Source organism: Bos mutus, chromosome 9 (genome assembly GCF_027580195.1).
Source record: "Bos mutus isolate GX-2022 chromosome 9, NWIPB_WYAK_1.1, whole genome shotgun sequence".
Classification (NCBI taxonomy): domain Eukaryota; kingdom Metazoa; phylum Chordata; class Mammalia; order Artiodactyla; family Bovidae; genus Bos; species Bos mutus.
The window spans coordinates 103,340,737-103,351,474 of record NC_091625.1 but is presented as its reverse complement, the minus strand read 5'-3'; the positions used below and the strand labels follow the sequence as shown (position 1 = coordinate 103,351,474).

The 10,738-nt window shown below is 59.1% G+C and overlaps 1 protein-coding gene across 7 annotated transcripts in view; it reads right to left on the bottom strand.

Moving 5' to 3' along the window:
- Positions 1-7,699: 7,699 nt before the first annotated feature.
- The window catches only part of ERMARD (ER membrane associated RNA degradation), a 44,651-nt gene continuing 41,612 nt past the window's right edge, over positions 7,700-10,738 (bottom strand). For all 7 annotated transcript variants that reach the window (XM_070377080.1, XM_070377079.1, XM_005909326.3 and 4 more), the window contains 5 exons: positions 10,583-10,659; positions 10,035-10,160; positions 9,599-9,817; positions 9,128-9,241; positions 7,700-7,916 (listed from right to left, as the gene is read on the bottom strand). In XM_070377080.1, coding sequence (XP_070233181.1) covers positions 7,736-7,916; positions 9,128-9,241; positions 9,599-9,817; positions 10,035-10,160; positions 10,583-10,659 — 717 coding nt within the window. In that variant the 3' untranslated portion in view covers positions 7,700-7,735. The remainder of the gene's footprint in view (positions 7,917-9,127; positions 9,242-9,598; positions 9,818-10,034; positions 10,161-10,582; positions 10,660-10,738) is intronic.

Here is a 10,738-nt window from a genome sequence, read left to right as displayed (position 1 = left end):
ACATCCTGGAATGTGAAGTCAAGTGGGCCTAGAAAGCATCACTACGAACAAAGCTAGTGGAGGTGATGGAATTCCAGTTGAGCTATTTCAAATCCTGAAAGATGATGCTGTGGAAGTGCTGCACTCAATGTGCCAGCACATTTGGAAAACTCAGCAGTGGGCACAGGACTGGAAAAGGTCAGTTTTCATTCCAATCCCAAAGAAAGGCAATGCCATAGAATGCTCAAACTACCGCACAATTGCAGTCATCTCACACGCTAGTAAAGTAATGCTCAAAATTCTCCAAGCCAGGCTTCAGCAATATGTGAACCATGAACTTCCTGATGTTCAAGCCGGTTTTAGAAAAGGCAGAGGAACCTGAGATCAAATTGCCAACATCCGCTGGATCATGGAAAAAGCAAGAGTTCCAGAAAAAACATCTATTTCTGCTTTATTGATTATGCCAAAGCCTTTGACTGTGTGGATCACAATAAACTGTGGAAAATTCAAGAGATGGGAATACCAGACCACCTGAGCTGCCTCTTGAGAAACCTATATGCAGGTCAGGAAGCAACAGTTAGAACTGGACATGGAACAACAGACTGGTTCCAAATAGGAAAAGGAGTACGCCAAGGCTGTATATTGTCACCCTGCTTATTTAACTTAGATGCAGAGTACATCATGAGAAACGCTGGGCTGGAAGAAGCACAAGCTGGAATCAAGATTGCCGGGAGAAATATCAATAACCTCAGATGTGCAGATGACACCACCCTTATGGCAGAAAGTGAAGAGGAACTCAAAAGCCTCTTGATGAAAGTGAAAGAGGAGAGTGAAAAAGTTGGCTTAAAGCTCAACATTCAGAAAACGAAGATCACGGCATCTGGTCCCATCACTTCATGGGAAATAGATGGGGAAACAGTGCAGACAGTGTCAGACTTTATTTTGGGGGGCTCCCAAATCACTGCAGATGGTGACTGCAGCCATGAAATTAAAAGACGCTTACTCCTTGGAAGGAAAGTTATGACCAACCTAGATAGCATAGTCAAAAGCAGAGACATTACTTTGCCAACAAAGGTCCGTCTAGTTAAGGCTATGGGTTTTCCAGTGGTCATGTATGGATGTGAGAGTTGGACTGTGAAGAAAGCTGAGCCCCGAAGAATTGATGCTTTTGAACTGTGGTGTTGGAGAAGACTCTTGAGAGTCCCTTGGACTGCAAGGAGATCCAACCAGTCCATTCTAAAGATCAGTCCTGGGTATTCTTTAGAAGGACTGATGCTAAAGCTGAAACTGCAATACTTTGGCCACCTCATGCGAAGAGTTGACTCATTGGAAAAGACTCTGATGCTGGGAGGGATTGGGGGCAAGAGGAGAAGGGGACGTCAGAGGATGAAATGGCTGGATGGTATCACCGACTCAATGGACACGAGTTTGGGTGAACTCTGGGAGTTGGTGATGGACAGGGAGGCCTGGCGTGCTGCAATTCGTGAGGTGGCAAAGAGTCGGACACGACTGAGCAACTGAACTGAACTGAACTAGGAGACCTCTCCCACAGTAAATCCTGAACGCTGTCCTCTGTAGGAAGTCAACCCGTCTGCACACAAAGAGCTTCTCCGGGGCAGTCTGCTCTCAGCCTCGCGGATCAGCCTGCCGGGCTGTCCTCCTAGGGGTGGAGTTCCTGTCTCCACTGGGACATGGCTGGCTGATGGAAACTCACGGCCGGGGACTGGCCCCGCCATACTTGCTGACAAGCTGGCATGCCGCTCTTTACCCTCCAGGGAAGCCAAGCTCTGCCCACTGCAGGCAAGGCGGGAGGAGAGAACGGGGCAGGTCCTGCTGGATCAAAGACGCTGGCCCCTTCCCTCCCGGAGGCTTTCGCTGCCTCCCGCAGTCGACTCAGCCTGGCTTTGCTAAAGAGCGCCACCCCGTGTCCCTACAGAGGAAGCACAACCCCACGAAACAGGCCCAGCAAGTCACCAACAGCGTTAACAGAGATCAGAGCATCTCTGATCTGGGAAACCCAATGTTTATTCACAGGAGCAGATTCCCCATGGAATCCCTGGGAAAGTGTCCCCATCGACGCCCCCACCCCGCGTCCCCACTGACCCCCTCCACCCCGCGTCCGCACGCTGATGGCCGGCACAGGCAGGGCCTGCTTGCAGTCGGCTCTGGCTCTGTTGGCACATAGTTCAGAGGGCACCGCCCAGGCCCGGGCAGGGCTATTCTTAGCTCAGCAGGAGGACGAGGACTTAGGAGGCGGCAGCTGTGTCCCGTCCACCTCGTGCACAGCAACGTCTGCAGAGACTGTGGGGGTGGGGATGGGGTGGGGGCGCGCGGCATGACTGCCTCCGAGTCTCCGCACCGTCCTTCCTCCGGGCCTCGCGGAAGGCCGGCAGGACTGACAGACGGCCGCCCCGGTCAGGAGGGGCTGGCGTGCCCTGCACATGCTCATCACGGCACCCTAACCGGGAGGGGTGCTCCTTTCCACACGCCTCGCTGGAGAAAGCTCAGGGCGAAGGGCCGATCCCGTGAGTGATAGACGGAGCCAGGCTCTAGTCTGGGCGTGTCCACATGGAGCCTGGGGCCTCCGCGCAGCACCAGCTGCTCCCTCCCGACCTCACTCTGTAACAGCTCAGAGAGCTTGCTGCCTTGCGTGGGTACCAGATCTAGCCAACCTTCACCTCCTTCCTTTCCCCAGCAATTCCGTCGGCTGGAGGTACTGGGCCGGCAGAGGATGTAGAGAATCCGGGGAGCCTGGCGCAAACCCCAGGCATCTGGAGCATCTGGCTGCCTGTCAGCAGTGGCAGACGGTGTCACACCACGGCCCCTCAGAGCCAGCCCCAGCTTCACCGCGACTCCTGCCTGCGGACTGTGGACTGGCTGGCCCCCTCCTCCTGCTCTAGGGTTAGAGCCCACACGGGACCTCGTCTGAGGTCTTCGCCCTTCGCCCCCTTGGCTGTGCCTGCCGCCCGGGGAGGGGGGACGCAGGGATGCATCCGACAGAGGCAGGGTCTTCCCTCCAGGAGCAGGTGGTCGGCAGGACACAGGCTGCAGGGAGGGGTGGATTCCGTGGACGGTGCCCAGCCCGGCCTCAGGCAGGAGCAATGCGGCCTCCCAAGGGCCGGCCAGAGGGCAGCAGCCACGTGCCCAGTGCCCAGCCCCCCAGCCAGCACAGCGCTCGTCGTGGGTGTCGTGTGGCTGCCCTCCACTGCACAGGACCCGCGGGAAAGGCCTGCAGACACGGTGACACCCAGGACCCATGCTGATCCCTGCGGGAGGCCCAGGCTAGGGTCCTGGGACACGCGACAGCACCCCCTGGAGGTGGGCGTCTGGTCACACTCTCCCGCGGGAACTCAGCCCACCTGGAAGGCCAGGCGGGACACGTGAGGGTGGCGGGCAGGACAGGAGACCATCTCAGGGGGACAGTTGGAAGACAGACTCTGAGAGGCTGGGGTTGGACATCTGAGGAGGGTTTTGGTGAGTTGACATGGCCCGTGTGGTGCTGGTGCTGAGCAGTCCAGGGGACCAGGGTCTGGGAACCATCAGTGTAAAAGCAAGAGAAAAACAGCCTGTAATTCAGAGCAGAGCCCACTATACCCTCTGCCTCTCGTGCGGGGCTGCTCACCTCCTGGGTCCACAGCACGTCCCTAAAGGGAAGCCATCTGGTCAGACGTCTAGGGTGACAGGGGCTCCCCTGGTGGCTCCCCTGGTGGCTCCCCAGGGAATCTGCCTGTAATGCAGGAGACCTGGGTTTGATTCCTGGGTCAGGAAGATCCCCAGAGAAGGAAATGGCCAGCCACTCCAGTACTCTTGACTGGAGAATCCCATGGACAGAGGAGCCTGGTGGGCTACAGTCCATGGGGTTGCAGAGTCGGGCACGACTGAGTGACTAACACTTTCACTTTCTAGGTTGACAGAAATGAGACCTCCTGGAACAGTTCAAATGGGAGAAATTACTTGGTTTAATAAAATAAAAGAAACTTTGAGTCAGGGGACAGTGTGTGAGAAGCTGAATCAGGGAGAGAAAGCAGGCCACGGAGGAAGTGCACTGGCGTCAGAATCCCCATCAGCCCACGAGGAAGCCCCGAGACAGGAGCGGCTGGTCTGCTCTGGGAAGCGATGCTGACGCCCAACGGCAGGGGCATCTCTCTGGGCCTGCTCGCCCGCCTGGTCCTGTGCCGGCTGCAGGCAGAGCCCGTCAGAGAGATGCAGCCGAGGCCTCTGGGCTACCTCGTCCCAGCGCCCCTTAGACAGGCAGGCAGGGCCGCCGCTGAGGCCGCCGTCGATCTGCGGAAGGGCTGGGGGCTGGCTGCGAGCAGACAGGCAGCAGAGCGCCGTGACCCTCCTGTGGCCCCAGCCCCAGCTCAGACCCGGACCTCGCCGTGAAGGCCGGTGGGTCCCCCGGCCCCCGGCCGTGGCGGGAAGGGCAGAGTAGAAGCAGGCAGAATGAGCTCTCCCCACGACCCTGAAGCCGGTAGCGCGCTGAGAGCCACCGGGGGTCACGCGGCCCGCAGCCTGTGGCCTGCGGAGCAGAGGGGTCGCTGCAGGGAAGCGCGGACGGGGGCTCACGTAATCAGACGCGACCCCGACCGCGACGCCGCTGCGGGACAGATCGCCACAGCCCCGGCCTCCGGTCAGCACCCCCGGGCGGGCACCCCGCCACACGCCCGCGGCCGAGCCCACAGCAGCGTTCTGGTTCCATCTCCGCGGCCTCGTGAGGGCTCTGCCAAGTCTCCAGGGGTCAGCAGAGCCTGGAACCCGCGGCCCCGTCGATGTGTGACACGGGCAGCAAACACGGCGGCCGAGACGGCCTGACGGAGTGTGGACAGCCACAGGCTGCAGCGTAAACCCAGCACCAAGCAGGCCTGGACGCACTTCGGGGGACGGACAGGTGGGCACCTCACTTGCCACCAAGGCAGCAGAGACGCCCAGGGGCCTCTGCGTCTTGGGAGCAATGTCTACAGGACTGGCGCCTGCCAGTGGCCGCTAACCAGTTTCCCAGCCAAATGGCCGCTTTCACAGGAGACCCAGAGTAAGCCCTGCAGGTGGACGTGAAGGCAGCTCTCACCCTGTGGTCTGGGCCACCAGGCCTGGTGGACAGGCATCCGCATCGACACGGGAGCCACACACAGGCCCACAGCACAGACCGAGGCTCCCGGACAAAGCCTGGCAGTTCCTCTCCTTGTGAGAGCCAGCTCCCTGCTGCTCTCGGACCCCACACAGACCAGGACACTCCCCACCCCAGGACCTGGGAACCCTGCACAGACCAGGACCCCTCCCCCCAGGACATGGGGACCCCGCACAGACCAGGACCCTCCTCATCCAAGAACCCCCTCCTCCAGAACCTGGGGACCCTGCACAGACCAGACCCCCAGGACCTGGGGACCCCACACAGACCAGGAGCCCCCCACCCCAGGACCTGGGAACCCTGCACAGGCCAGGATCCCCCAGGACCTGGGGACCCCACACAGACCAGGAGCCCCCCACCCCAGGACCTGGGGACCCTGCACAGACCAGGACCCTGCCTCTGCCCAGGGCTCTGAGTTTCCTCCTGACGGAGCCAGTTGCAGATGCGTCTGAACCTTTGAGCATCAGGCAGCCCCCCTCGAGTACCCCCCTCTCCACCTGACACCCCCACCGCGCAGCAGCCGGCTCCGCTTGCTCCACGGTGGGGGTCACAGTGACAAGCTCACTCCTCCTCGCATGTACCTACCTGTGTACCTACCGTGATGGCTGCCCAAAGCGTGAAGAGTTCTGTGATTTCTGCAGGCTGTGGACATCACCTGCAGGGCAAAGCCGCAGTACCCAGCTACACGGCGGCCCCAGGACAGCGGGGGCAGGGACTGCTCCAAGTCAAGTGCCAGGAAGGACCACGCAGTGAGGGGAGACCCACGGGAAGAGCGCGCTGGGTCAGGGAGGTCAGTGGTCAGGGGCCCAGGGGAATGAGCCTAGGGGTCAACACGAGGGGGTCAGAGGGGTGCAGGGGCGTGAGGAGGAAGGGCCCGCCCCTGGCATCTGGTGATGCAGGGAACCCCCCACCCCGTCACATCAGCCACTGGTGCTCAGCAAGGAGGGCGGCAGCCCCCGGAGGATGCAGCAGGGAGGGCAGTGCACACGGCTGTGTCCCTGCTGAGAGTACACAGTCACGGCGGCAGATGCGGGGAGCAGCCCCCGGCCCCACTGGAACCATGGCTGGGGGCGGTGCACTGGGAGCCCACTGGCCTGGACGCTTCTGTTCTCAAGAAAACGCTGCCACAGACAGGCTCAGGGCAGCCTTGCCAGGGACACAAAGGACAAAGGGCTGTGACTTGGGGGGCCTGCTCCCCATGTCCCTGGGGACAGCTGTGGCCCAGGCTGGGGCCCTGGGAAAGCTCCCAGCATCCCCATCTCCAGGGGTAAAAGGCAATGGACAACGACAGTTACCAGATTCCTAGCGGGAAAGCTCTTTGAGGAGTGAGGTTTGGGTCGACCTACCAGGTGAGGACCAGCGACCAGAGGTGAGCAGCGGAGGGAGGCGGCGGCGATGAGAGAGGAAGGGCTCCTCAGACCAGGGGCCCGGCCCTCGGGTCCCATGGTCACCACGCAGCTCGGCCGCTTCTTCCCTCCCCGCCAGCCCCATTCCAGTGCCAACACCAGCGGGGTTACGAGCGGTTATCCTCTAAATCATAATTTTGAGTCCAGCCTGGAGGCTGTGACCGACCACAGGACCTCCTCTGAGGGGGGCAATGGCGTGGGGGGTCTTGCGTCACAGTAGACAGAAGCAGGAGGCGTCCCCGTCTTTACCCTGTCTTTATCCTGTAAGTTCAGTTACAAGGGGGTGGCCACTGCTGAACTGGAGAAGCGACAGCTGGACCAGGGAAGTCTGGTCACGTGGCCCCACCCGCCCCACGGCAGCCTCCCCACCGACCTCTGATGGCAGAGAAGCCAGAGCACGTGGCAGGCCGCCCTTCCTGGGAGGCCGACTCGCCAGCAAGGCCAGGAGGAGGCTGTGCGGCCAGCGGGGGAGGGGCACAGCCAAGGGGACACAGACTCGGGCTTCAGGGCAGCCCTGCAGGGGCTCCTGGAGGCCCTCCCGCCTTGCTGCTGTGGACGAGGAGCTTCCCGGAGTGGCTGCCCAGGGCCTCCCGCGAGCCTGACCTGGGGGGTCTGCAGCCCGTCTCACTCTGTCCTCCCAGGGGCTGTGCTAAACCTGCCAGGCCTGGACCCCGGGGACATGCTGACCGGCAGGCTTGCTGCCCAGGGCCTTCCAGGAGCTGTTCCTCCCCACCTCTCTCCAGCGAGTTCTGCATCCCATCCACCTCACCCTCTGCTCCAAGGACGGGGTGACTGGCCCAAGGCCTCCCGCCGTGCTCCAGTGGCTGGTCCAGGGGTGGATGTCCACCCAGCCTGACCCATGAGTGCAGGGCAGGGTCCTGGTCACAGCCGTCGTTTCAAGATTAGCACTATGGCCAGTAAGATGTGGCCACCCACACCGGGGTGACGGCTGAGTGAGAAGACTCTCCTCTGCGTAGGACGCAGTCGGGAGACAAGGCCCCAAACTGCTGCGGCCACTGCTTCCCAGGGATCCACCTGAGGCTCACACCAGCAGCCGGAAGGCGACTGGAGAACTGCAGGGCAGGAAGCCTGGGGCCCTGCTGGAGCAGAGTCCCGAAACCACCTGCCCTTGGAAACACACCCTGCCCTTGGGTCTTCGATTCACAGGCTATGAAGTTCACACAGTCAGTCAGGTTTCTGATAGAGCCCGAGGCATCCTGACTTATCAGACGACTTTAATGGTGGATTTCTCGGCTAAATGCATTAACATCTGTTTCTTCTCAATAAAAGCCCAAATCTTCAACAAGGCCGTGTGTGTGAGACGGACAGCGTCGTCCCACTTGTTCCTGTCTTGCCTGGTGCAAGCTGCAAGGTTCTCTGTGTACTGCAAGATGCACTTTAAGAACCTGTTTCAAACAAAGAAAGTAATTTATCTATCCCACTGTAAATGCAACAAGGATTTACTGTATCCCCTTCATTCTGGAATCACAACTTAAGTACTCTAGGTAATTTTCACCTGAAGATTCCACAAAAGGAAATACATACAACATGGAAACGAGAGAACGCTACCTGGATGAAGGCGAGAACGCCAGTGTCAGTGTGCAGGGTGGACGTCCACGCGCCACACAGCGCACCCGCTCCCAGGCCCACGCAGGACACTCTGCTGATGGGACCTTAGGGGCCACCTGGACCACACTCACATAACAGACCCTCAAGACACTGGACCCTTGGGGGCTGCGCCTCCTGTTTCCACCCCACTAGCCTCACCCCCCGCCAGAGGGGCCACCCCCCTCCACAGTAGACACGTGCTGCTGGGAGCAGCCATCGCTGCTGAAAGGCTTCTGCTGGAAGATGACTCACCAGGAAGCCCACAGGGAACGCCCTCTGACTGGCGAGAAGGGCCACATCCACATTTCCCAAGTTCTCCTTAAAGTTTCCCAAGTAGCCCAAAATTGTCTCCAACTATGAATTTTTGAAATTTTTACACTTAGAAGTTAAAAGAATACAATGAATATCCACAGCCCCCTATCTAGACTGTGGCTTTCAGTTGAGGTGACTGTGCCCCCAAAGGGCACTGGGGGCGTCTGAGCCCTTTGTGGCTGTCACGACTGGGGGCTGCTGGCATCCAGTGGGCGGGGGGCACTGCCCTACAGTGCCTACATGGCCCTGCAGCAGACCATCTACAGATTAGAGCCGGACCAGGCTCCAGGAGCCCGTGCAGCTGAGGGTGGTGCAGCCTCCCCACAGCCTCCTCCCAGTATCGCCGTCTGGACAGAGTTCCCGTGGCCCTGAGGGAGGGATTCCAAAATCATTCACATGCAGATCACTCAGCTTTCTGAACTGTCAGCTCTAAAGGCTCACTGACTTGCACTGAAACCCACAGAGAAGAGCAGTTCAGAGTCAGATAGGAGGGAGCACGACTCAAAATACTGACACACAGCTTCACCTCCTGCAATGTGCACACGGACCCAGATGCCGCTGGTGTTCTGAAGTGTGCACACTGACCTCAGGTACTGCTGGTATTCTGAAGTGTGCACGTGATCTCAGATACTGCCGGTGTTCTGAAGTGTGCACACGGACCCAGATACCGCTGGTGTTCTAAAGTGTGCACACTGACCTCAGGTACTGCTGGTATTCTGAAGCATTCTTCCCAAGAACCATGTGAATGTTGATCAATTCCAGTGCAATCAGCAATAAAATCAGGTAAAGCATCGGAGACAGAAGCTTCATACTAAAAACATAAGATCAGTTAAAATTTAGTAAGTGCTAAATATTTATCACCTTTATAAGGTGCCTTCGTGAGGACGCAGCGCGTTCTACATACACACTGCCGGCACCGCCGGGTAGATCTGCTGTTACCTTTAAAATCCAAAAATTCGCTGGGTCTCTAGAACCCATATTCTAAACTTACAGGTGGTATTTACAGTGACACTTATTGCACTTTTTCTCGAAAATAAGCATTCTCTGAAGTGGGAGCAGAAGCCCATCAGCTGAGAGCCGCCCAGGAGAGCTCCGCCCATGACACTCCACTCAGCAGGCCCTGGACCTGCGCACCAGGGCTCCGCCCACCAGGTCACGCAGCACGCACCTGCGCACCAGACGCAGGTAATTCCGCCTCTGCCGCGAGCGCAGGCTTCGGTCCTCCCACTGCCGGCGCCTCAGCTCCACGCACACGGCTACCTGTCCACAAACGCGGCGGCAGTGGGCGCTGACCCTCCGGAGCACAGCCAGCACCTCCAGGACAGCTCGGGGGCAGAAGAGGGTCCGCACGGGGATGCTGCAGAGCACATGGAGCAGGCGGGGCCACCTGCGGGGTGGAGAGCGGGTCCTGAGGGCCTGTCTGCCCCGGGCCGGCGGCCTGCACACTTGCCGCGGCCGTGTCACAGGCGTCAGACTCGGCAGATCCCGCGTGAGAATCTCTGTCGCCACACGCACTGTCAGGGCTTATCTGACAGCTCCTCCGCGAAGTCTGCAACCCAACACACCTCCCCCAGGCCCAAGCACCCAGGGCGCCCTGGACTCACTCCTCAGGAGGAAGGGGCCCTGGGAGGTGGGCAGCGCGGTGTGTCTCAGGCACATGGCAACACAGCCCAGCCACGATTTCTGTGATTAAAGAGCTGCAGACATCTGTTTCAGAATCACCTTCTGATCTGAAGACAGGAAACATTTAAAGACATGTGACAAAGAGCAGTTGCCCAATTAGGGCCAGTGCAAACTGATGTTTATTTCAGTGGTTCCCTGGGCAAAGCACTTCATCTGCAACTTGCTTTCCCCAAAATGAAATGAAAAAGCCATGTAGGAGACCAAGGTAAAGGTAAATGACAGAGGCACCACCAACTGACTATTCTGCTGGATGCCACCCACCTGCCCAGGAGGCCTGCCTTCATGCTTGAGCCCTAGGTCTCTGCAAACGCTTCCCCCACGACTGGGCCCTGAGACCCCCAGTCTCAGCCCTCCAGCACCTAGCCCTAGTACTTCCTCCTTGGGACCTGTCTCCTGACAGTCTTGCCAGAGAAGACACTGTTTGGAGCTGAGGTTCACAGAGCCTTGCGAGGCTTCTGTGAGGACTCACCGCACAGGCTCCCTTTCAGCTTCTTCGGGCAAAGGCAGCAGAGGCCAAGCTCCAATGCTCCCCTCACAGCTCAGCACCTAACACACCGTATTTGTAAAATTGTTACAGAGGCTACATATGAAAACTTGGTGGGCATCTATTATTTGGTCAACACAG